Source organism: Mastigoproctus giganteus, chromosome 2 (genome assembly GCF_048544385.1).
Source record: "Mastigoproctus giganteus isolate SK-2022 chromosome 2, ASM4854438v1, whole genome shotgun sequence".
NCBI lineage: Eukaryota > Metazoa > Arthropoda > Arachnida > Uropygi > Thelyphonidae > Mastigoproctus > Mastigoproctus giganteus.
Genome location: NC_143576.1, coordinates 52,477,296 through 52,504,887, shown reverse-complemented (window position 1 = coordinate 52,504,887; position 27,592 = coordinate 52,477,296). Strand labels below are relative to the sequence as shown.

Genomic DNA, 27,592 nt, shown 5'->3' with positions numbered 1-27,592 from the left:
TTTAACTGAGGAGCCTTGACTAAGCGTGTCCGCTCACCTCGAATGCCAACCTCGAATTGAGCTTATTCAGCATTAGCCAAAAAAAAAAAAAAAAAACCTTCCCATTTCACCCATCCATTTGTTCCAAATGTTTGTTTAGTTCTGCCTTGAATTTATTTAAGCTGTTCACTTCTACAACAACAGATGGAAGTTTGTTCCAGCAATCAACCACATGCTGGCTAAAGGCAAACTTCTGCACATCTATTCTACAACTGTCTTTCCTCAATTTGAATTTATGTCCCCCCCCCTCAGGTGATTAATCTGGGCAAGAGGCAGAATCCCATCAGCATTGAGCTTGCTTAAACCATTTAAGGCCTTATACACCTCAGTCAGATCACCTCACAGGCAGTGTTGAATCCAGAGCGTTTGGAGGGAGAATTTAAAAATCTTAATGTTAAAATTAAGGTAAAATCGTAAGCTTTTTATCGTAAGCTTACATCAAAATCTTATATTTCTTTAGTGTGAAACTGGAAGAAAAAAATAAAATAAAAAATAACATTGCCAATGCATGTAACATTTTCTGTTTAGCCATTTCAAGTACTACTAATAGTAAATCCCCTAAATTAATTTCCAATTTATTTGATTACAATTCACTAAGGAAAGTTCAAAATTATGCCTTAAAAGGACAACCTGGGCTTTACATATAAACTATCCTGTTTGATTTTAAAATTTCAACAATGAATGAAACTTTTAAGATTTAACAATTTAGATGCAAGAAAAGTCCATTAAAAATAATACTATCAATTTGAGGGCATGCTGTTTTTTCCCCTCAAATATTGGAAGACGACTTGCAGTTGGAAAGCAATTATGAATTATACCATTGTGTATGTGTAAGGCAGTGCCACATCATGATACTGCATACAGGTCTGGAGGCCTCATTTTAGGAAGGATGTAGAGCTCCTGGAACGAGTACGGAGAAGGGCTACAAGACTGGTGAGGAGACTAGCGATGCCCTTACCAAGAAAGGCTTCAATTCTGCAAATTGCATCAACTGGAGACTAGGCACCTGTGAGTTGATCTGATTGAGGTGTTTAAAGCTTTGAATGGATTGAGCAAGCTCAATGCTGATGGGATTCTTCTTCTTGCTCGGACTACAGACATGAGGGAACATAAATTCAAATTGAAGAAAGATAATTGCAATATAGATTTCTGGAAGTTTGCCTTTAGCCAACAAGTGGTTGATTACCAGATCAAACGTCCATCTGTTGTGGAAGTTGATAGCTTCAGTAAATTCAAGGAAGAACTAGACAAACTAATTGGGATGGGAATGGATAGATGAAATGGGACTTTTTTTTTTTTTTTGGTTGGTGTTGTATAAGATTGCTTTCTTGCATCATGTGCCACTACCAATGCTAACCTGATATAAATATAAAAAATGTAAATATGAAAATTATAAAAATGCAAAAATGTAAATATAAAAAAAGTATATATATATATACTTTTTATATTTACATTTCATCTTAAAAGTTTTAACTTTTGATTTTGCATTATCGCAAAATTGCATTATCATATATAAAAAATTTTAAAAGTTTATAAATCTTATAAAACATATTTATTACATGCATGACTTGTAATAATTTTAAACAGCTTTTTATCATTTATCTTTCTATCTTAGGTCTTTAATAGTGAGTCATGGTCATTTGACAACAATTCAGAGAATACTGCAGCAAAGAATTATTAACAGTGTACATTTTTATATAAAAGAAGAAGAAGAACTTAGTCATTACTTTAGATGCAGAGAAACCTTCAGTTTTGAAGAGTCAGGAAAATATATTAATGATGATTGTTTATTACTGCCACAAGTTAGAGATTTGACAAGAGAATTAGACGAATATTTCCCTCTTCTTCTTAGTGCCCAAGGAGCATTTTATCCCTTTAAGGCTTCTTTCAGTCATGCAGTGAATACAACTTTCTTTGATATTTTAAAATATATTGAACATGTGATTAGCTATTTTCCATCAAGTTCTTCATTTGCCATTGTATATGATGCACTTAGTACAACTGCATTGATTAGAGACAAATTAAAACTATACAGTTCTCTTTTAAATGATAAAGGGAATGAAGAGTAAGTATAACAATTTTGCTTTTATTATTATATATTTGTTACAAATATATAATAGGCCAGAAAAATGCCAATAATTTCACACACTGAATGTATCAAGCTTTATATTATATTCCAAAATTGCAATCTATTCACATAACATTGCAATGCATTGAAAAGGAAAGAAATGACTTTTGGAATCACTTAAGAAAATACACGTAGCTAGCTGAGATAGTTTTATCTCCTTTGTGCCATGTGCTTTTCATTTGCTGAATTTGTGAATTAAAATGCCAAAAGATAAGCCATTAAATACAAAATTAAAATATGTGCTGGAATAAAGAAGGGTTTCATGGGACAGAATCTCCATTCATCAGGAATCACAGGGCACCAGTGTCCAAAATAACCGAGGGATATGATATTCAGTAACCTTTAAACCTGCCAAAGAGCTGATTTCAAAGGCTATTATCTTATGCCATGGTATGCAAACTAACAGAAAAAATACTTACCCAGTGAAGGGACTGAAGCCATATGCAGAACTTCTACAGAGATTTCTTCCACCCTCTAATAAAAGATTAATCAGAATTGGGACTGGCAGAATGGACAGTTAATGGAAAAATATAACATTCAATTAAATGGATGAAAATGAAGGATACAAAAAAAAAAAAAAAGAAAAAAAAAAGACTAGTTTAGGAGAATTCAAAAAAAAACCAAACTTTCTGGCCCTCTTTCTTGAAAACTAATCTGCATAAAATATTTTGATTTTTCTTATTTTAATCATAGAACATTTATTTATTATTTACTACTGTCTGTAATAAAACGTTGAGTGGAAGATTGCAATATATGAAAAATGCAAATATTTTATCAAAGGTTCAGGACTTTGATTGTTATTGCCTTCAGGCAAAAGAATTTTCGAAACAGTTATGTAATTATTTAAAACACTTTATTGAAAAAAATTTAATAAATTGAAACAAATATACGAAAATTTAATAAACTGATACAAAATATATAATAAAATTCCATGAAGTTAATTTGATATGGTTATACTGAATCTTCATCTAAATTTTTCATATGATCCTTCACCATATCCAGGCGCCTCCGTAGCCAGGTGGGCAGGAGCAGCAGTGCGTAGCACACGCTTCTTGATTAGACCGGGGTTCGAGCCCGTGACCACCAAATACAGAGGATGCAGAAAGGTCAGGGAATGACCACCACATATTCCCGGAGCAATATGGCCTTAGTTGCTAATGCTCCTAAAAACCAAATAACAAACATAACAACAATCACCATATCCATTTGGTTGCAAAGCACATTTTTCAAAACCACTTCAGTCGCAGGATTTGAGTATGACACTTTTAAATGTCAAGTAACCTTTTATTTTTGTGACTTTATTAGAATAAGATTAGCATGCAGTCTGTTTTAGCTCATTAAACCTTTTCACCAAAAAACATGCCTGATTTTTTTGGTTATACAGCTGCTGAGAGGTACAAGACAAAAGAAGCTTCATATTAGTAAGGAAGCATTGGCTTTTTATTTGTGCTTCTAACATGTTAATTGCATTGAGAGACAATGAATAGTATCACACCATGTAATGTCACAAATAGCATATCCTTTTATGTGAAATAAAATAGATGGTCTGTCAGATCCAGATATGATTTTGGCTTCATTTTTTTTTCATTTTGACAAGGTATGCTGATTATAATTATATTTTTTAAAAATATTGCCTCCTAGGCAATATATTCCTAGGGAATATGTTTTTATTAATATTGTAATGATTAATATGTTCGTGTGTTTTCAGCCTTGTATGGATGTGACCACTTTTTTATATAAAATGGGTGACAATTCTGTCCAGTTCTTGAACACATTAAAAGAACAGTTTATGACTGTACATAAATTGCTCTTTTAATTTTGTGCATAGACTGTGATTATTCTTGCTCTGAAGAGCACAGACTAATATTGTTCTTGAGAAGTACTAATATTACCTGGGCATTTTATTCTAATTTTGAGCAATGTTGAGAAAATTTTGAGCAATATTCAGAAAAGTCAAGAGTTAGAATTGAAACGGAAAGTGTCTGCAATCCTGCCCAAAAACGATAGGAACAAGTATATAATGATGAGCACTTTATCGGTCAATTGAATTCTGGAAAAACAGTGGTAGAAATTTTCACATCATGGTCTGTGCTTTTTAACAGGAGAAACTATTTTTAACACAAAAGATATTAGAACCTATAGTACTTATTACTGTGCTTGTGTTGAAAATTGAGAAAATGAAAGAGGATACTTGATATTAGACTGGAATTTCTGTAATTTTCAGAAAATACATGTGAAGAGAGATTGTTCCAGAAAACGGAAGTTGAAGGAAATAAATGAGAAAAAAAAAAGTTGTTTCTTGAGTTTGAAGTTGGACAGTAAAAGGATGTTGACTGGTTGCGACATGTTTTTGGACTGGTTTATGAGAGAGAGAGAGAGAGAAATAAACTAATTCAGAAGAACAGTACCCATGGAAGTATCTACAGAAAAGGCATGCAACAGAAACAGAATATCTGTGAGACAGAGAATGGGAGAAATTCAGTAAGAGATGGGTCATTAATTAACCCAATTACACTTTTTAGAATGGAGTATAGAGGCCTGAGAAAAATTATTGGGCACTGCCTCAGATGTGAGAAAAATATTCCATGGTAGAGCAGATTTGAGATTTGTACAGAGTGAGTAGCTGATTAAAAGAAAAGTAATGCTGAGAGATGCAGAGGAAGCAATATTGTGATGTGCTTATGCTAAGAGAGAGAGAGAGAGATTAGAAGTCAGGTTAATCCCTAATAGACATATGTGCTCTTATCTAAAAATCTGAGTGTAATCGAAGGTAAGCATAGGGGCAGAAGAATCCTTTTTTGCAGGAATTAAAACAGGCCTATGTTTTAGAATGATTGAAATTAGCTGTTAGCTTTGGCTGAGTTATCTAAAAGAATGCTATCATCAGCAAAACTATGGATAGGATTTTCAGTCTGTGGAAGAAGGCCGTTAATATAAGAGGAAAATAGTGAGAGAAAGAGCTGAATCTTGGGAAAGACTAGCATTAGTGGAGCAGTTAGAAGACAGAGAGAGAGAGAGAGAGAGAGAGAGAGAGAGAGAGAGAGAGAGAGAGAGAGAGAGAGAGAGAGAGAGAGAGAGAGTCATTCACAATCACTTGCAGTGAGCAGTCAGAGAGAAACTTAATACTCAATTAAAAAACAGTTAGCAATCCATAAGGTGGAATGTTATTTAGAAGACCGCTATACCAAACATGATTAAAAGATTTTAAAATATGAAGAGCAACTCTGTGAGCAACAAAGAAATATTTCCATAGAATTTCTCCATTGATGGGTAACGTCAGCCAGATAACTTTATGGAATCTATATTGGAAATCTGATCAGCTGGAAGGTTTCTAGATAGTTTAGGGATTGATGGATTTTTCCATTACTTTAGAAAGAGTAAAAGTAAGTGCAATGGGACCATAATTGGATAGGAGAGATTATTTTTTTTATGAAACCCCAAACACGAGATGTATTAGAACCTATACTACTTAGTACCATGCTTGGGTCAGATGTTCAGAAAACGAAAGAAGATATTTGTTCACATTCTGTAGACTGTAATTTTCAGGAAATACGTGTGAAGGAAGCTTGTTCCAGAAAACAGCAGATGAATGAATAAACAAGGAAGATGAAAAGAGTTTGAAGTTAGACAGTAAATGAGTGTTGGCTGGTGGTGGCACGTGTTTGGACTGTTTTGAAAGAGAGAGCAGGAATAATAGAAGCCAATTCAGAACAGTGCCCATGGAAGTATCTGTAGAAAAGGAATGTAGCAGAAATAGAATATCTATGAGACAGAGAATGGAGGGACTCTGTTAGAGATGAGTCATTAATTAACCTAATTGTCCGCTTCTGAATGGAATCTAGAAGCCTGAGAGAGGTTTTGGTGGCACTGTCCCAGATGTGGGAACAATATTCCATCGTAGGGCAGATTTGCAATTTGTACAGAGTGAACAGCTGTTTGTAAGAAAAGTAACGATGAGACTGAGAGAGAAAACTAAGTTTTTTATATGCAGAGGAAGCAATATTTGTAATGTGTTTTTGTGCCAATAGAGAACAGAAGTCAGTATGCTTACCTTTGGTGACAGTGTCACCAAAGATAAGCATAGGAGCAGAAAAGTCCTTTTTGTGAGATGTAAGACTTCTCACAAAAAGACTTCTCACAATAAGACTTCTCATTTCAATACTTCTAAGTTTTAGAATTATTGAAATCAACAAAGTTGTCTTTGCCCCACTAAAGAATTATCTGGAGATCGGCATCTAAGGAATTGTTAGAGGATATTCTAGAAGTTGAAGCTGATTGAGCAGGGCAAGCTAAGCATCAAACTGGAAACTGGAATGCAATGTGCTATCTGTCAATCAAAAAAGGTCATTAATATACAAGAGGGAAAGAGTGGGGGGAAAGAACTGAACCTTGGGAAATACCAGCATTAGTGGAGAAGATAGAAGACAGAGAGCCACCACCCTCAGTGAGCGGTCAGAGAGAAAACTGGATAACCAATTACAAAAAACAGTTGGCAAACCATGAGATGGAAACCTTTTTAGAAAACCTTTATGCCAAACACAATCAAAAGCCTTTCAGATGTCAAGAGAAACTGCTTGTGTTTCACCAAACTTTTCCGTTGAATTTGTCCATAAATGGGAAACGTAAGTCAGAATATCACCAGTGGATCAACACTGACGGAATCCATACTGGTGATTGTTGATCAGACGGAAGGTTTCTATGTAGTTTAAGAGTTGGCAATTAATTGATTTCTGTATTACTTTAGAAAGAGTAGAAGTAATTGCACTGGGATGATAATTGGATGGGAGGGATTTGTCACCCTTTTTAGGAACTGGCTGGATATATCAGCAAATTTCCAAGCAGAGGGAAAAAAAAAATTTGAATAAGAAAGAGCAAAAAGGAGTCAAAGAAGAGGAGTAAGTTCGGGAGCACAGGTTTTGAGAATAAGTGGAGAAATACCATAGGGACCTGGAGCTTTCTTAGCATCAAGATTTGTCAAAATCCTTCTGATATCCTTTAGACGGAAGACCACAGGAGGCATTGAATGGAATGTGTTGGGAATGGTAGGAGTTGTTTTTCCAGGATCATTAATACATGAGTTGGAAGAAAAAAAGGATGCTAGTAGTTTAGCTATATCCTTGACTGAAGTGACAATAGAACCATCTGGTTTTGATAGAGATGGGAGCAAAAACAGGCAAAAGTTGGGGCCGATTGCTTTGGCAAGAGACCAGAATGCTCGGCTACCATTAGGGCAAGAGGCAAGTTTTCTACTCTTAGTCTTTTCAAAATCTAGTTACGACTAATTAATAACTGATTTACAATTGTTGTGAGCTTTGGTTAGGCAGTAAATGAAACTGAAGGATTGGAAACAAGCAAATTATGATATGCAACATTCTGCTCTTGAACAGCCTCACAAATTTATTGGAAAACCAAGGTTTAGATAAAGGAGAGATTTTAAAGTGGAGTGTGGAATAAAGGATTCCATTCCTACAAGAATAATTTCACTGACACGATCTGTGCAAACGTTGATATCAGAAGTTTTAAAGCAGTAATCCGACCAAGGAAAAGAAAAAACGGAATCTTGCAGGTCATCCCATTTTGCATTCTTGTAATGCCAAACAACACGAGGTTGGGAATAGCCATGAGATAAAGGCTCCATTAGAGAAGAAACAATCACCAAGTTGAGATCTGAGGTGCTTAAAGGACCACTCACTTCGACTATGTACTTAGCATTAGCATTATTAGAGGCATACAATGCAAGAAAGCAAGCTTATGCCCACATGGCTACGGAGGCGCCTTAAAATGAGGCCTCCAAACCTGTAAACAGTACTCAAGGTGTAGCCTGACCATTGCCTTATACAAGGGGATAATCACTTCCTTATCCCTGCTAGAAAAATTCCTGTATATCATTGACAAAACACCATGAGCTACTCTTGCAGACCGTCTGCACTGCTCAGAAAACTTCATTATCTGCCTGCACAATTACCCCCAGGTCCTTTTCTTTCCCTTCCACTGTCAGTGTAGTACTACAGAGTTACGTTATTTTGGGGTTGCTTCCCATATGTAATACTTTACATTTGTCAATGTTAAACTTTTCTAGATCCTGTTGCAGCAGCATACTGTCATTAGTGTCCTTAACAACCCTGCCCACCTTCATATCATCTGCAAACTTGGATATTAAGCCTTATATGCCATCATCAATATCTTTTACAAATGCAGAAAACAACAATAGACCCAACACTGAACCCTGAGGGACTCCAGTAATAATATTAGTTCACGAAGAACTGTCCATTGATTATCACTCTCTGTCTTCAACCATACCTTTATTCATAGCAGCAATTTACCTACAATGCCAGACTGCTCCAATTTGTGCAGCATTCTTTCATGTGCTACAGTAACAAAATCCTTTCTAAGATCTAAATATATGATATCAAAGTTATTCCCTGCATCTAGTGGTTTTGTGACCACATCATAGAATCCAATCAGATTGGTCAGACAGGACTTCCCCTTAACACACCAATGCTGTGTCTGAGCTCTAACTGAAGTCTTGTCTAGATATTCCTGTGCTTCTTTAACCAGTGCCTCCATTAATTTCCCTGGAACAGAAGTTAAACTAACAGATCTATAATTACTTTTGTTGCTCTTTTATCCTCCTTTGTGAATTGGGGTCACATTTGCACATCTCCAGTCCATGGGTCCGCTGAGTCCAAAGAAGCTCTCATAATTATGGCTAAGGGTTTGCTCACTTCCTTTGCTGCCTCCTTTAATATAACTGGATAGATCCCATCCACCCCAGATACCTTTTTTATGTTTATCTTCAACAATTTCTCCTCCACTTCCTCTCAGTTATTACAAAAACATCTACTCACTGGAAGGGTTTAATTCACGTCTGGCATTCCAATCCCTGAATAACTCCTCATGTGTGAATGTAGATGCAAAATACTCATTTATTTTGTTAGCCACCTGAGCAGGTTCATCAACAGCTCAACCATTAATATCCAGTGAACCAATCTGATTCATCCTTTTTCTTCTAGAGTTTACATAGGTAAAGAACTCTTTGCTGTTTTTCTTTGCATCCTTTGCCAAAGATTTCTCATAATCTGCCTTTTCCTGCCTAATCTCCTTTGTGACTTGGTTACAGGCCAACTTATATCTATCATAGGCGTCCATGTCACCTATTAATTTATATGTATCCCGTGCATTTTTCTTCCCTGCCACATGTGTCATTAGTTCATCTCACAATGATTTAGGCCTGAACCTTGAACAATATTTCTTAGTTGGTATGTAAAGCCTAGTAGCTTCCAAGATTAATTCTTTGAATGCCTTCCATTTTGAATTTGCTGTTGGTAACATCATCAGTTGGTCCCGCTGTATAGAATTTATATACTGTCTGAGACCACTGTAGTCGCCTTTATGAAAGCATATATCAGACAAATCCTGTGCCTATCATTGAATGGAGGGACAGAATGTTTCTGAAACCTCTCAAATTGCCATTATCTTAGGGGAAACGTTTGCTAAAATATGAGGAACAGAAAGTTACACCCCAACCTTCAGAAGATTTAAAACAAATAAAGAAAAACAAAAAAACTTTTCATCAAAAGGGAATGAACTTGCGTGTACACCAATGCTAGGAGTTTAGTAAATAAATTTGATGAATTTGAGGTATTGCTAAAAACATCGAAGGCAGATATTGTTGGGATATCAGAGACGTGGTGTCACACAGATATAAGGGATGCAGAACTGCAATTTGGGGAGTACAACGTCTACAGAAAGGATAGACAGGATAGGAAGGGAGGAGGGGTTATGCTATTAGTTAAGAAACACATAAAAACCAAGGAAGTGAAGCCAGTCGACATCGCTGGACAGTGCAGTGTGGAGTCAGTTTGGTGTGACATAAACATTGGGAGATCAAAATTGAGAGTAGGAGTGTGCTATAGGCCTAATGACTCTGATGAGTATAATAAGGAACTGTACAGGGAAATAGAGTGGGCCAGTAAATCAGAGTGTCTTATAATGGGAGATTTTAATTTCCCAGATATTGACTGGAATTTGGGGGCTGGTTACTCACACACTAGCAGGACTTTTGTGGATTTATTGGATGATTGTTTTCTACATCAGCATGTTCGGGAGGCAACTAGAGGGAGCAATACTCTTGATTTGATTATCAGCAGTGATTCTTCATGCATTAAGAATCTGCAGATAAATGAACCACTAGGTGGCAGTGATCACAGTGTGCTGAAGTGGGATTTACTCAAAGAGGTAACTACCATTAGGGGTAAAGGGAAGGGTTATTGCTTCCGTAAAGGCGACTACGATGGACTGAGACAGTATTTAAATTCTATACAGTGTGACCAACTGATGATGTTACCAACACCAAATTCAAAATGGGAAGCATTCAAAGAACTTATCTTGGAAGCTACTAGGCTTTACATACCAACTAAGAAATATTGTTCAAGGATTAGGCCAAAATGGATGTCAGATGAACTAATGAGGCATATGGCAGAGAAGAAAAATGTATGGGATACATACAAATTAACACGACACAGAAGCCTATGATAGATACAAGTCGATATGCAACCAAGTTACAAAGGAGGTTAGGCAGGCGAAGGCAGATTACGAGAAATCCTTGGCAAGGGGATGCAAAGAAAAACAGCAAAGAGTTCTTTACTTATGTAAACTCTAGAAGGAAGGGGATGAATCAGATTGGTCCACTTGATATTGATGGGTCAAGTGTTGATGATCCTGCTCAGGTAGCTAACAAACTAAATGAATATTTTGCATCGACATTCACACATGAGGAGTTATTCAGCGAGGGGAATGCCAGAGGTGTATTGAACTCTAGCAGTAAGCTACAGAATCTTGAAATAACTGGGAGTAAAGTGGAGGAGAAACTGTTGAAGATAAACACAAGAAAGGCACCCGGGGTGGATGGGATCTATCCAGTTATATTAAAGGAGGCAGCAAAGGAAGTAAGCAAACCCTCAGCCATAATTATGAGAGCTTCCTTGGACTCAGGGGAGGTACCCATAGACTGGAAATGTGCAAATGTGACCCCAATTCACAAAGGAGGATCAAAGGCTGACACAAGTAATTATAGACCTGTGAGCTTAACTTCTGTTCCAGGAAAATTAATGGAGGCACTACAGGATCATTTAGACAAGACTTCAGTTATAGCTCAGACACAGCATGGTTTTGTTAAGGGGAAGTCTTGCCTGACCAACTTGATTGGATACTATGATGCAGTCACAAAAGAACTGGATGCAGGGAATAATTTTGATATTATATACTTGGATCTTAGAAAGGCTTTTGATACTGTTGCACATGGAAGACTGCTACACAAATTGGAGCAGTGTGACATTGGAGGCAAATTGCTGCTATGGATAAAGGGGTGGTTGAGGGGGAGAAGACAGAAAGTGGTAATCAATGGACACTGCTCATCGTGGACTGATGTTATTAGTGGAGTCCCTCAGGGCTCAGTGTTGGGTCCATTATTGTTTTCTGTATTTATAAATGATATTGATGATGGTATATCGGGCTTAATGTCCAAGTTTGCAGACGATACAAAGGTTGGCAGGGTTGTCAAGGACACTACTGACACAATGCTGCTGCAACAGGATCTGGAAAGGTTGAGCAGATGGGCTGAGAGGTGGCAAATGAAGTTTAACATTGACAAATGTAAAGTACTACACATGGGAAACAGCAACCCCAGAGCAACGTATCAACTCTGTGGTACTACACTGACAGTGAAGCTGTTTTTTAGGAACATTAGCAACTAAGGCCATATTGCTCGGGGGATATGCGGTGGCCATTCCCTGACCTTTCCGCATCCTTCGTATTTGGTGGTCACGGGCTCGAACCCCAGTCTAATCAAGAAGCGTGTGCTACGCACTGCTGCTCCTGCCCACCTGGCTACGGAGGCGCCACACTGACAGTGGTAGAGAATGAAAGGGACTTGGGGGTGGTTGTGCAGGCAGATATGAAGTTCTCTGAGCAGTGCAGACGGGCTGCAAGAGTAGCTCATGGAGTATTGTCAATGATATACAGGAATTTTTCCAGCAGGGATAAGGAGGTGATTAATCCATTGTATAAGGCGATGGTCAGGCCACACCTAGAGTACTATATACAGGTCTGGAGGCCTCATTTCAAGAAGGATGTAGAGCTGCTGGAACGAGTACAGAGAAGGGCAACGAGATTAGTGAATGGAACAAAGGGGTGATCTTACGAAGAAAGGCTTAAGTTAAGCAAATTACAGTGTCTGGAGACTAGGCACCAGCGAGGTGATCTGATAGAGGTGTATAAAGCCTTGAATGGTTTAAGCATGCTCAATGCTGATGGGATTCTTCCTCTAGCTCAGAAAAATCACCTGAGAGGGCTTAAATTCGAATTGAGGAAAGACAGATGTAGGATAGACGTGCGGAAATTTGCCTTTAGCCAGCGGGTGGTTGGTTGGTGGAACAGACTTCCATCCCTTGTGGTGGAGGTTGATAGCCTAAATAAGTTTAAGGCTCAGCTGGACAGGTATTTTGAACGAACAGAGGGGTGAAGTGGAAGTGGGTTTTTTTTTTTTTTTTTTTTTGGCTGATGCTGCATAAGCTTGCTTTCTTGCATCAAATGCCTCTACTAATGCTAATGCTAATATAACCTGCCATTTACTATCCATGAACTGCATAGAGCGCTGTCAACATCACAGTGCGGTAGGACCAGATTAAATATCACTGTTCCATGATACAAGAACTAAGTTCTGAATCATTAGTCACTCCTTAATCTGTACAATAGACTTTTTTCCTAGAGGATACATTCCCTAAAAAATGGCATCATGCTACAGTCCTTACATTTATTAAACCATGTAGAGATCCAAAAACCCCACTTGCTATGGACCCATTGCCTTGACCAGTTGCCTCTGCAAAATTCTTGAAAAGATGGTAAACCGTCGACTGATATGGTTCCTAGAAAATTATAATCTCATACATGCTGCACGATTTGGTATTTGAAAAAACAGATCAACACTATATAGTAAAACTAGTAAAACTTGAGAACTCCATCCGAAATGCATTCCATAGATTGGAACATCATGTCATGATATGCATGATATACTGTTGCACATGGAAGACTGCTGCAAAAATTGGAGCAGTGTGGCATTGGAGGCAAATTACTGCTATGGATAAAGGGGTGGTTGAGGGGGAGAAGACAGAGAGTGGTAATCAATGGACACTGCTCATCGTGGACTAATGTTATTAGTGGAGTCCCTCAGGGTTCAGTATTGGGTCCTTTATTGTTTTCTGTATTTATAAATGATATTGATGATGGAAGATTCAGTATTGGGTCCTTTATTGTTTTCTGTATTTATAAATGATATTGATGATTGATAGGTGGAATAGGACCAGGGTATGTCTGCCAGGGGCAAAAGTTGATGACGTTGTAGAGCGGATATCATCTTTTAAGGGCACAAAAGGTGATATAGTTGTACACGTTGGCACTAATGACATTAAGAGTAGGAGACCGGCGGAATTACTTGACAAGTACAGGTCACTGATGAAAAAAAGCCGTGAATTAGGGTTGAAATTGAAAGTGTCTGCAATTCTGCCCAGACACGATAGGAGGGAGTATATGATGAGAGCCCTGTCAATCAATTCGGCCCTGGAAAGATTGTGCAGGGCTCAAGGGGTAGAATTTTTTTCAGCCTGGTCTGTACTTGTTAACAGGAGAGACTGCTTCTACAGGGATGGGATACACTTAAATAGAAAGGGTGCAAGAATGTTTGCTGATGCTATCGAGGCAATGTTAGGTGGGTCGGAAAACTGCTAGATTGGGGGGATACAAGGACTAATAGATTAACAGTAGCCACTGGCAGAGGTGAAAGTGATTCTTGCACTGCTTCTATTGGAATGAGCCGCAGCCTGGAAAATAAGATGCAGGATATTTCAGAGACTGCTGGGAATCATTGGGGTACAAGTAAACACATGGGTTGTGTTAGGGTAGCTAAGAAAAAGAACAGGTGCATGTATACTTGTGTGTACACCAATGCTAGGAGTTTAGTAAATAAATTTGATGAATTTGAGGTATTGCTCAAAACATCAAAGGCAGATATTGTGGGGATTTCAGAGACGTGGTGTCACACAGATATAAGAAATGCAGAACTGGAATTTGGGGAGTACAATGTCTACAGAAAGGATAGACAGGATAGGAAGGGAGGAGGGGTTATGCTATTAGTTAAAAAACACATAAAATCCAAGGAAGTGAAGCCAGTCGACATCGCTGGACAGTGCAGTGTCGAGTCAGTTTGGTGTGCCATAAGCATTGGGAGATCAAAATTGAGAGTAGGAGTGTGCTATAGGCCTAATGACTCTGATGAGTATAATAAGAAACTGTTCGGAGAAATAGAGTGGGCCAGTAAATCAGAGAGTCTTATAATGGGGGATTTTAATTTCCCAGATATTGACTGGAATTTGGGGGCTGGTCACTCACACAGTAGCAAGGCTTTTGTGGATTTATTGGATGATTGTTTTCTACATCAGCATGTTCGGGAGGCAACTAGAGGGAGTAATACTCTTGATTTGATTATCAGTAGTGATTCTTCATGCATTAAGAATCTGCAGATAAATGAACCACTTAGTGGCAGTGATCACAGTGTGCTGAAGTGGGAGTTACTCAAAGAGGTAACTACCATTAGGGGTAAAGGGAAGGGGTATTGCTTTCGTAAAGGCGGCTACAATGGACTGAGACAGTATTTAAATTCTATACAGTGGGATCAACTGATGATATTGCCAACAGCAAATTCAAAATGGGAAGCATTCAAAGAACTTATCGTGGAAGCTACTAGGCTTTACATACCAACTAAGAAATATTGTTCAAGGTTTAGGCCTAAATGGTTGTCAGATGAACTAATGAGGCATATGGCAGAGAAGAAAAATGCATGGGATACATACAAATTAACACGTGACACGGACGCCTATGATAGATACAAGTTGATCTGTAACCAAGTTACAAAGGAGGTTAGGCAGGCGAAGGCAGATTACGAGAGATCCTTGGCAAGGGATGCGAAGAAAAACAGCAAAGAGTTCTTTACTTATGTAAACTCTAGAAGGAAGGGGATGAATCAGATTGGTCCACTTGAGATCGATGGGTCAACTGTTGATGACCCTGCTCGGGTAGCTAACAAACTAAATGAATATTTTGCATCGACATTCACACATGAGGAGTTATTCAGCGAGGGGAATGCCAGAGGTGTATTCAACTCTAGCAGTAAGCTAGAGAATCTTGTAATAACTGAGAGCAAAGTGGAGGAGAAATTGTTGAAGATAAACACAAGAAAGGCACCTGGGGTGGATGGGATCTATCCAGTTATATTAAAGGAGGCAGCAAAGGAGGTAAGCAAACCCTTAGCCATAATTATGAGAGCTTCCTTGGACTCAGGGGAGGTACCCATTGACTGGAGATGTGCAAATGTGACCCCAATTCACAAAGGGGGATCAAAGGCTGACACAAGTAATTATAGACCTGTGAGTTTAACTTCTGTTCCCGGAAAATTAATGGAGGCACTGGTGAAAGAAGCACTGCAGGATCATCTAGACAAGACTTCAGTTATAGCTAGGACACAGCATGGTTTTGTTAAGGGGAAGTCTTGCCTGACCAATTTGATTGGATACTATGATGCAGTCACAAAAGAACTGGATGCAGGGAATAACTTTGATATTATATACTTGGATCTTAGAAAGGCTTTTGATACTGTTGCACATGGAAGACTGCTGCACAAATTGGAGCAGTGTGGCATTAGAGGCAAGTTGCTGCTATGGATAAAGGGGTGGTTGAGGGGGAGAAGACAGAGAATGGTAATCAATGGACACTGCTCATCGTGGACTAATGTTATTAGTGGAGTCCCTCAGGGTTCAGTATTGGGGCCTTTATTGTTTTCTGTATTTATAAATGATATTGATGATGGTATATCGGGCTTAATGTCCAAGTTTGCAGACGATACAAAGGTTGGCAGGGTTGTCAAGGACACTACTGACACAATGCTGCTGCAACAGGATCTGGAAAGGTTGAGCAGATGGGCTGAGAGGTGGCAAATGGAGTTTAACATTGACAAATGTAAAGTACTACATATGGGAAACAGCAACCCCAGAGCAACGTATCAACTCTGTGGTACTACACTGACAGTGGTAGAGAATGAAAGGGACCTGGGGGTGGTGGTGCAGGCAGATATGAAGTTCTCTGAGCAGTGCAGACGAGCTGCAAGAGTAGCTCATGGCGTATTGTCAATGATATATAGGAATTTTTCTAGCAGGGATAAGGAGGTGATTATTCCCTTGTATAAGGCAATGGTCAGGCCACACCTAGAGTACTGTATACAGGCCTGGAGGCCTCATTTCAGGAAGGATGTAGAGCTGCTGGAACGAGTACAGAGAAGGGCAACTAGATTGGTGAATGGGACAAAGGGGTGCTCTTACGAAGAAAGGCTTAAGTTTTGCAAATTACAGTGTCTGGAGACTAGGAACCAGCGTGGTGATCTGATAGAGGTGTACAAAGCCTTGAATGGTTTGAGCATGCTCAATGCTGATGGAATTCTCCCTCTTGCTCAGAATAATCACCTGAGAGGGCATAAATTCAAATTGAGGAAAGACAGATGTAGGATAGATGTGCGGAAATTTGCCTTTAGCCAGCGGGTGGTTGGTGGGTGGAACAGACTTCCATCCCTTGTCGTGGAAGTTGATAGCCTAAATAAGTTTAAGGCTCAGCTGGACAGGTATTTCGAACGAACAGAGGGTAAAGTGGAAGTGGTTATCTTTATTTATTTATGTTACTTTTTTTTTTTTTTTTTTTGGCTGATGCTGCATAAGCTTGCTTTCTTGCATCAAATGCCTCTACTAATGCTAATGCTAATGCTAATGTATATCAAGCTTAATGTCCAAGTTTGCAGACGATACGAAGGTTGGCAGGGTTGTCAAGGACACTACTGACACTATGCTGCTGCAACAGGATCTGGAAAGGTTGAGCAGATGGGCTGAGAGGTGGCAAATGAAGTTTAACATTGACAAATGTAAAGTACTACATATGGAAAACAGCAACCCCAGAGCAACATATCAACTCTGTGGTACTACACTGACAGTGGTAGAGAATGAAAGGGACCTGGGGGTGGTTGTGCAGGTAGATATGAAGTTCTCTGAGCAGTGCAGATGGGCTGCAAGAGTAGCTCATGGTGTATTGTCAATGATATATAGGAATTTTTCCAGCAGGGATAAGGAGGTGATTATTCCCTTGTATAAGGCAATGGTCAGGCCAGACAAATCTGACACCTCAGATGTAGAGCTGCTGGAACGAGTACAGAGAAGGGCAACAAGATTAGTGAATGGAACAAAGAGGTGCTCTTACGAAGAAAGGCTTAAGTTTTGCAAATTACAGTGTCTGGAGACTAGGAACCAGCGTGGTGATCTGATAGAGGTGTACAAAGCCTTGAATGGTTTGAGCATGCTCAATGCTGATGGAATTCTCCCTCTTGCTCAGAATAATCACCTGAGAGGGCATAAATTCAAATTGAGGAAAGATAGATGTGCGGAAATTTGCCTTTAGCCAGCGGGTGGTTGGTAGGTGGAACAGACTTCCATCCCTTGTCGTGGAAGTTGATAGCCTAAATAAGTTTAAGGCTCAGCTGGACAGGTGTTTCGAACGAACAGAGGGGTGAAGTGGAAGTGGTTATTTTTTATTTATTTATTTTACTTTATTTTTTTTTTGGCTGATGCTGCATAAGCTTGCTTTCTTGTATCAAATGCCTGTACTAATGCTAATGCTAATGCTTTGATATCAGTAAGGCTTACGATTCCAAGTGGAAGTATGGAATACTCCGCGAATTATATCAACATGGACTTCCGGGTCATCTCCCAATTTTCATACAAAACTTCCTGTACAAACGCACTTTTCAGGTTATATTCAAAACTTCGTTATTCCAAGTATTCTTGCAAGAAGAAGGAGTCTCCCAAGGCTCTGTACTCAGTGCTACACTTTTTATAATCACAATTAACACCATTGCCAAACAACTTCCACAAACTATTGATACAGCACTGTTTTTAGATGACCTTAGCATTTCATGTAATGCAAAATATATGAATACTGTTGAGAGACAATTACAAGTGGCAATTACAAGATCATTTCATGGACACAAATTAATGGCTTTCAACTTTGCCCCCAAAAAATGTGCATCCATTTTTGCCACCAATGTAAACTTCACCCACATCCAGAACTACAATTGAATGGCCAACCAATGGCAATTCATCCCAGCATGCGTTCCTAGGAATCACATTAGACCATAAACTTATCTTTCTAGAGCATATTAAGAAACTAAGAACATCCTGGCAGCAAAAGATAAATATCATCCGGGTTCTCTCAGCAACTAAGTGGGTAGTTGATCGAATTACCTTGTTACGATTATACAGAGCCTTAATAAGATCAAAGCTTGACTACAGAGCACCAGTGTGTAGCTCTGCAAGACCTAATATCCTTCGCTGGCTTGACCCTATCCATCTTAGTGCAATACGCATTGCCATAGGAGCATATCGCATGTCTCCAATACATAGTCTGTATGCTGAACCACATGAACCCCCCCCCCCTCTCTCTATCAGAAGACAACAACTTATATTACTCTATGCATATAAAATTAGATCAATGTCTGAACACCCAAACTGGCAGATACTTTTCACTCACCAGCACGACATGTTATACGGAAACCACCTATCTGCTATCTGACCATTAGGTATGTGAATAAAATACCTTTCAGAAGAACTTAATTTAGTAACGAATGGGCCTGGAGTACTGGGGTCCATAGTTTATAGTAACATACACGTAAGTTATAATCCAGTTTAATACAAATATATACTAACAAAATCAGTAGCTTTCGAGACGCGTGTCTCTTCGTCAACTGACAAATTAAATACAAAAATACAACGAGCTGAGTGAGCTCGTTGTATTTTTGTATTTAATTTGTCAGTTGACGAAGAGACACGCGTCTCGAAAGCTACTGATTTTGTTAGTATATATTTGTATTAAACTGGATTATAACTTACGTGTATGTTACTATAGAACTTAATTTGTCTTTAAATAATGTTGCAAATACCCTTCCAATTTCCTGTGCTCCTTGGGCCGTTACTTCACCTTCATGCGATTTATCCCTCCATAAATGGAATAAATCTACATTACATAAAGAAAATTTCTTACAACTTTATCATGCAGTAATGGATCAGCTTCGTTGTTGTGCCTACAGATGGATCAAAGAATGAGGCCCACGTTGGAATTGCCACAGTTTTTCTGAACATTAATTTGGCCTATGAGTTCAGTATATTTTCTGCCGAATTAATGGCAATTCAGATTGCACTGAAGCATATCGAGTCCTCCGATATTGTAAATAGTATAATTTTTACAGATTCTTTATGTGCACTTCAAGCCCTAAAAAACACCATAAATATCACTCACCCAGTCTTAAAGGAAATAACCTCCTCTTTGCATACTTTATCTGAACTTGGAAAAAGCATATACCTTTGCTGGGTCACTGGACATGGGAATCCCAAGAAATGAATTAGCTGAATATGCTGCAAAATCGGCCGTCTTACCATGTCTTACGATGATAACGGAAAGTCCCATATCAAGACTACATATCAATAATACAGGCAAAATGCATGTACCATTGGCAATTATCATGGAAAAATCAATATAACAATAAGCTCTGAAGTATTAAGCCAAATCTTGAGTGATGGCTTTCAAGCTTCAGCTCAGTTCGACAACAGGAGGTAATATTGGCATGCCTACGAATAGGTCACACAAATATCACTCACAGTTATCTGTTAAGAGGGGAGATCCCCTCCCCTGAGTGTCATCACTGCAACACAGTGCTTTCAATAAAACATATCCATGTTGATTGCCCAAAATATGCAAGAGACTGCCAGAATCTCTTCACTCCAGCTACAACAGAATACCCTCTTTCACTTACTTCACTTTTAGGCAATAAAACAAGTGTCTGAAGCATTTTTACTTTTCTCAAAATGATTAACTTTGATAATTGAGAGCTATTAAATGCTCAATAATTCCTATATTCTATTATATTATAAATCAACAGGGATTACCTTTATTTTAGATATAGGAAGCTTCTTTTCCAACTCTCCTAGTCCAACTCACTAATAATTCTTGAGGATGGCGATATCTATTTTGTAAAGCAGGTGGGACATCTTCCCCACTGTCAGAACCGTAGTGTTCAGACCGTGCGGTCTCAACAATGAGCGCTCATGACTGCTGTCTACAAACACCACACTTCTGGCAGCATGGAAACCATTACTTGGATTGGTATAAAATTAGATTTTGAGGTCTAAACTGTTTAATAAATATGGACCGATTATTTCTTTTGGTCCTATAGCTGGACTTTAGAGTTTAATTTAGAGGTCTAATAAAATTGGATATGGGGGGGGGGGAAATATTCTGTACATTCCTTAAGTCGGACTAGAATTTTTCGTGCGTCATGTTCACAGGAATGGATTAATTGCGAGTTGCTCCGTTCCTGTCAACATGACGCCTGAAAAGTTCTAGTCCGACTTAAGGCATGTAGAGAATAATCCCCCCCCATATTCAATTTTATAGACCCCTAAATTAAACTCTAAAGTCCAGCTATAGGACCGAAAGAAATAATCAGTCCATATTTATTAAACAGTTTAGACCTCAAAATCTAATTTTATGCCAATCCAAATAATGGTTTCCATGCTGCCAGAAGTATGGTGTTTGTAGACAGCAGTCATGAGCGCTCATTGTTGAGACCGCACGGTCTGAACACTACGGTTCTGACAGTGGGGTAGATGTCCCACCTGCTTTACAAAATAGATATCGCCATCCTCAAGAATTATTAGTGAGTTGTACTAGGAGAGTTGGAAAAGAAGCTTCCTATATCTAAAATAAAGGTAATCCCTGTTGGTTTATAACAAAATGATTAACATATACCACCTCTTTTAACTAGTTAAAAAACTAACTTGCTGGTACTATTTTTTGCAATTATCTCTATCTGACAGGAAATAGCATAAATCCTTACCATATGTATGGCGCACTATGGCCATAGTTGCCGATGCACCTAAGAAATCTCTAGATCAACCAACCAATCCAAAGATAGTCCTTGGCGCCTATCTTTGGACCAGTAAGACCTGCACAGTGCCTACGTTTGGAGTATTTGAGTCTGAAAATTATTTTCCAAGATTCTTAACAATGAAATTTGACTATAGTAAGCTTAAATAATAGTTTATGCTTATGCTTAGACAATGATTTATTTATCCAAAGAAATGAAAACATAGCCTTTAAAATCAAGAGAATTATAATAATAAAGAAATTTATGTTACATAAATGTTAAAGAACGTTTACTCTTCATCATCCTTGACTAAATGGGGGTAAAGGGAAGGGGTATTTTGGGGCTTTCGTAAAGGCGACTATGATGAACTGAGACAGTATTTAAATTCTATACAGTGGGATCAACTGATGATGTTACCAACAGCAAATTCAAAATGGGAAGCATTCAAAGAACTTATCTTGGAAGCTACTAGGCTTTACATACCAACTAAGAAATATTGTTCAAGGTTTAGGCCTAAATCGATGTCAGATGAACTAATGAGGCATATGGCAGAGAAGAAAAATGCATGGGATACATACAAATTAACACGACACAGAAGCCTATGATAGATACAAGTTGATCTGTAACCAAGTTACAAAGGAGGTTAGGCAGGCGAAGGCAGATTACGAGAAATCCTTGGCAAGGGATGCGAAGAAAAACAGCAAAGAGTTCTTTACTTATATAAACTCTAGAAGGAAGGGGATGAATCAGATTGGTCCACTTGATATCGATGGGTCAACTGTTGATGATCCTTCTCAGGTAGCTAACAAACTAAGTGAATATTTTGCATCGACATTCACACATGAGGAGTTATTCAGCGAGGGGAATGCCAGAGGTGTATTCAAATCTGGCAGTAAGCTAGAGAATCTTGTAATAACTGAGAGTAAAGTGGAGGAGAAATTGTTGAAGATAAACACAAGAAAGGCACCTGGGGGTGGATGGAATCTATCCAGTTATATTAAAGGAGGCAGCAAAGGAAGTAAGCAAACCCTTAGCCATAATTATGAGAGCTTCTTTGGACTCAGGGGAGGTACCCATGGACTGGAGATGTGCAAATGTGACCCCAATTCAAAAAGGAGGATCAAAGGCTGACACAAGTAATTATAGACCTGTGAGTTTAACTTCCATTCCCGGAAAATTAATGGAGGCACTGGTTAAAGAAGCACTGCAGGATCATCTAGACAAGCATTAGCATTAGCATTAGTAGAGGCATATGATGCAAGAAAGCAAGCTTATTCAGCATCAGCCAAAAAAAAAAAAAAAAAATCCCCCTCTCCCATTTCACCCCTCCGTTTGTTCGAAATACCTGTCCAGTTGAGCTTTAAATTTGTTTAGGCTATCAACTTCAACAACAATTGATGGAAGTCGGTTCCACCAACCAACCACCCGCTGGCCAAAGGCAAATTTCCGCACATCTATCCGACATCTGTCCTTCCTCAATTTGAATTTATGCTCTCTGAGGTGATTATTCTGAGAAAGATGAAGAATCCCATTGGCATTGAGCATGCTCAAACCATTCAAAGCCTTATACACCTCTATCAGATCACCTCGCCGGTGCCTAGTCTCCAGACTCTGTAATTTGCAAAACTTAAGCCTTTCTTCGTAAGAGCAACCCTTTGTTCCATTTACTAATCTTGTTGCCCTTCTCTGTACCCGTTCCAGCAGCTCTACATCCTTCTTGAAATGAGGCCTCCAGACCTGTATACAGTACTCAAGATGTGGCCTAACCATTGCCTTATACAAGGGAATAATCACCTCCTTATCCCTGCTAGAAAAATTCCTGTATATCATTGACAAGACACCATGAGCTACTCTTGCAGCTCGTCTGCACTGCTCAGAGAACTTCATATCTGCCTGCACAATTACCCCCAGGTCCTTTTCATTCTCCACCACTGTCAGTGTAGTACCGCAGAGTTGATACATTGCTCTGGGGTTACTGTTACCCATATGTAGTACTTTACATTTGTCAATGTTAAACTTCATTTGCCACCTCTCAGCCCATCTGTTCAACCTTTCCAGATCCTGTTGCAGCAGCATAGCATCAGTAGTGTCCTTAACGACCCTGCCAACCTTTGTATCATCTGCAAACTTAGACATTAAACTTGATATCCCATCATCAATATCATTCATAAACACCGAAAACAACAATGGACCCAACACTGAACCTTGAGGAACTCCACTAATAACATTAGTCCACGTTGAGCAGTGTCCATTGATTACCACTCTCTGTCTTCTGCCACTCAACCATCCCCTTATCCATAGCAGCAATTTGCCTCCAATGCCACACTGCTCCAATTTGTGCAGCAGTCTTCCATGTGCAACAGTATCAAAAGCCTTTCTAAGATCCAAATATATAATATCAAAGTTATTCCCTGCATCCAGTTCTTTTGTGACTACATCATAGTATCCAAGCAAATTGGTCAGGCAAGACCTGCCCTTAACAAAACCATGCTGCGTCTGAGCTATAACTGAATTCTTGTCTAGATGATCCTGCAGTGCTTCTTTAACCAGTGCCTCCATTAATTTACCTGGAACAGAAGTTAAACTAACAGGTCTATAATTACTTGTGTCAGCCTTTGATCCTCCTTTGTGAATTGGGGTTACATTTGCACATCTCCAGTCTATGGGTACCTCCCCTGAGTCCAAAGAAGCTCTCATAATTATGGCTAGGGGTTTGCATACTTCCTTTGCTGCCTCCTTTAATATAACTGGATAGATCCCATCCACCCCAGGTGCCTTTTTTATGTTTATCCTCAACAATCTCTCCTCCACTTTCCTCTCAGTTATTACAAAATCATCCAGCTCACTGCCAATGTTTACTTTACCTACATCATTCTCCTTCCTGAATAACTCCTCATGCGTGAATGTAGATGCAAAATACTCGTTTAGATTGTTAGCCACCTGAGCAGGATCCTCAACTGTTGAACCATCAATATCCAGTGGACCAATCTGATTCATCCCTTTCCTTCTCGAGTTCAAGTATGTAAAGAACTCCTTTCTGTTTTTCTTTGCATCCTTTGCCAATGATTTTTCGTAGTCTGCCTTTGCCTGCCTAATCTCCTTTGTGACTTGGTTACAGACCAACTTATATCTGTCATAGGCTTCCATGTCACCCATTAATTTGTATGTATCCCATGCATTTTTCTTCTCTGCCACATGTCTCATTAGTCCATCTGACATCCATTTAGGCCTAAACCCTGAACAATATTTCTTAGTTGGTATGTAAAGCCTGGTAGCCACCAAGATTAGTTCCTTGAATGCTTCCCATTTTGAGTTTTCTGTTGGTAACATCATCAGTTGGTCCCACTGTATAGAATTTAAATACTGTCTCAGACCATCATAGTCGCCTTTACGAAAACAAAAACCCTTCCCTTTACCTCTGATGGTAGTTACCTCGTTGAGTAAATGCCACTTCAACACACTGTGATCACTGCCACCTAGTGGTTCATTTATCTGCAGGTTCTTAATGCATGAAGAATCACTACTGATAATCAGATCAAGAGTATTGCTCCCTCTTGTTGCCTCACGAACATGCTGATGTAGAAAACAATCATCCAATAAATCCACAAAAGCCTTGCTAGTGTGCGAGTGACCAACCCACAAATTCCAGTCAATATCTGGGAAATTAAAATCCCCCATTATAAGACTCTCTGATTTACTGGCCCACTCTATTTCCCTGTACAATATATTATTATACTCATCAGAGTCATTAGGCCTATAGCACACTTCTACTCTCAATTTTGATTTCCCTATGCTTATGTCACACGAAACTGACTCGACACTGCCCTGTCCATCGATGTCAACTGGCTTCACTTCCTTTGACTTTATGTGTTTCTTAATTAATAGCATAACCCCTCCTCCCCTCCTGTCCTGTCTATCCTTTCTATATACATTGTATTCCCCAAATTCCAGTTCCGCATTACTTATATCTGTGTGACACCACGTCTCTGATATCCCAACAATATCTGCCTTTGATGTTTTGAGCAATACCTCAAATTCATCAAATTTATTTACCAAACTCCTAGCATTGATGTACACGCAGGTATACATGCACCTGTTTCTATTCTTAGCTACCCTAACACAACCCATGTGTTTACTTGTAACGCAATGACTACCAGCAGTCTCTGAAATATCCTGCATCTTGTTTTTCAGACTTCTGCTCATTTGAATAGAAGCAGTGCAAGAATCACTTCCACCTCTGCCAGTGGCTACTGTTAATCTATTAGTCCTTGTATCCCCCCCAACTAGCAGTTTTCCGACCCACCTAACACTGCCTCGACAGCATCAGCAAAAATTCTTGCACCCTTTCTATTTAAGTGTATCCCATCCCTGTAGAAGCAATCTCTCCTGTTAACAAGTACAGTCCAGGCTGAAAAAAATTCTACCCCTTGAGCCTTGCACAATCCCTCCAGGGCCGAATTGATCGACAAGGCTCTCATCATATACTCCCTCCTATCGTGTCTGGGCAGAATTGCAGACACTTTCAAGTTCAACCCTAATTCACGGGTTTTTTTCAACAGTGACCTGTACTTGCTAAGTAATTCCGCCGGTCTCCTACTCTTAATATCATTTGTGCCAACGTGTACAACTATATCACCTTTTGTGCCCTTAAAAGATGATATCCGCTCTACAACGTCATCAACCTTTGCCCCTGGCAGACATACCCTGGTCCTATTCCACCTATCCTTTTTACAAAGCATGTTCCCCGTTTCCCTGACAATAGAGTCACCAACAACTACTAGTTCCTGTGGGACCAGCGCATTCTGCTTAGGGGGCTGCCCCTGTGTTGCCTGATGACCAAGTGCAAGCTCTGGCGTTGATGTGGGCAGCTGAGAGCTTGATGGGCCCCTCAATTTATTTCCTTCGAGGGCATCCACCCTGTCCTTCAAGGTCTCATAAAAGGCCCATAACAACGCTGAGTTGTCGCCTGATTTCCTTGCACTCCTTACATCGTGCACACACAAAGACATCCCCCTTGGCAGTATCATGTCCCGTACCCGACTGCTCCGCAAACATCAAGCAAACAGTGCATTTTAATAGACTGTGATTCAGAGGGCAACTGCCCCCCTCAGTTCTCCCCTGAACCACAGCACTCCCATTAGCTTGAGCCTTTTGCTTTGCTGCTCTGGTCAGAGTCATGATTCCAATTTAATTCAATAAAATTTAAAACAAAAATTAAATCCTTAAGTTATATCCCAAAACAGTTATATTATATATATATATATATTTTTTTTTTTTTTTTTTTTTTTCGGTGTCTAGTGTTCCCTTTATACAACTTCCGTATCACGTGTACCACTATAGTTATGTATTAATTATTTGTTACGATTAAGTCGTTATATATATTTATAGAGTTAAAAATACAATTTAATTGACAATAAAGTTTATCAAGATTAATAGATTTACTGATTAATTGACAATATTATATTATGAACTTTACTACACTAAGCTTATGCTATCGTGTAAAAATGGCGGGAATTCACGAACGGTATTTCTACGGACTCGTAAGTATTGATTAGCTTCGAAATCTTGCTATCTCAATTTAGAATAAACTAAGGATCCTGACTAGGTCGATAATCTACTTATAGAAGATAATTTGATATAACAATTGGTTAATAAATCGACTAAATTTGGTTAAAAGACCTCTCGTTCAATTTGTGACACGTGGATTTGATACCGTTACCGATACTAAGTAATATCTACGAAATCTCTGTCTAAGTTAAACTTTAAACTAAGTATCGTAACTAGGAATATAAAGCTACTCTAGAAAATAAGTTAATATGACAATTTAAACTAATAAAGCAGAAAATAAATCAGGAAAAACTTCTCTGTTTGAAGAGCTTTAAGGAGCAATGTCTGCACAGGCCAACCTCGCACCCACAAGACTTCAGTTATAGCTCAGACACAGCATGGTTTTGTTAAGGGGAAGTCTTGCCTGACCAATTTGATTGGATACTATGATGCAGTCACAAAAGAACTGGATGCAGGGAATAACTTTAATATTATATACTTGGATCTTAGAAAGGCTTTTGATACTGTTGCACATGGAAGACTGCTGCACAAATTGGAGCAGTGTGGCATTGGAGGCAAATTGCTGCTATGGATAAAGGGGTGGTTGAGGGGGAGAAGACAGAGAGTGGTAATCAATGGACACTGCTCATCGTGGACTAATGTTATTAGTGGAGTCCCTCAGGGTTCAGTATTGGGTCCTTTATTGTTTTCTGTATTTATAAATGATATTGATGATGGTATATCAAGCTTAATGTCCAAGTTTGCAGACGATAGGACGGTTGGCAGGGTTGTCAAGGACACTACTGACACTA

The 27,592-nt window shown here is 38.9% G+C and overlaps 1 protein-coding gene across 1 annotated transcript in view; it reads left to right on the top strand.

Annotated features, from left to right (window-relative positions):
• LOC150089302 (uncharacterized) overlaps positions 1–27,592 on the top strand; it is a 600,028-nt gene that overhangs the window by 174,033 nt on the left and 398,403 nt on the right. The window contains exon 5 of the mRNA XM_090389942.1: positions 1,655–2,104. Coding sequence (XP_090246068.1) covers positions 1,655–2,104 — 450 coding nt within the window. The remainder of the gene's footprint in view (positions 1–1,654; positions 2,105–27,592) is intronic.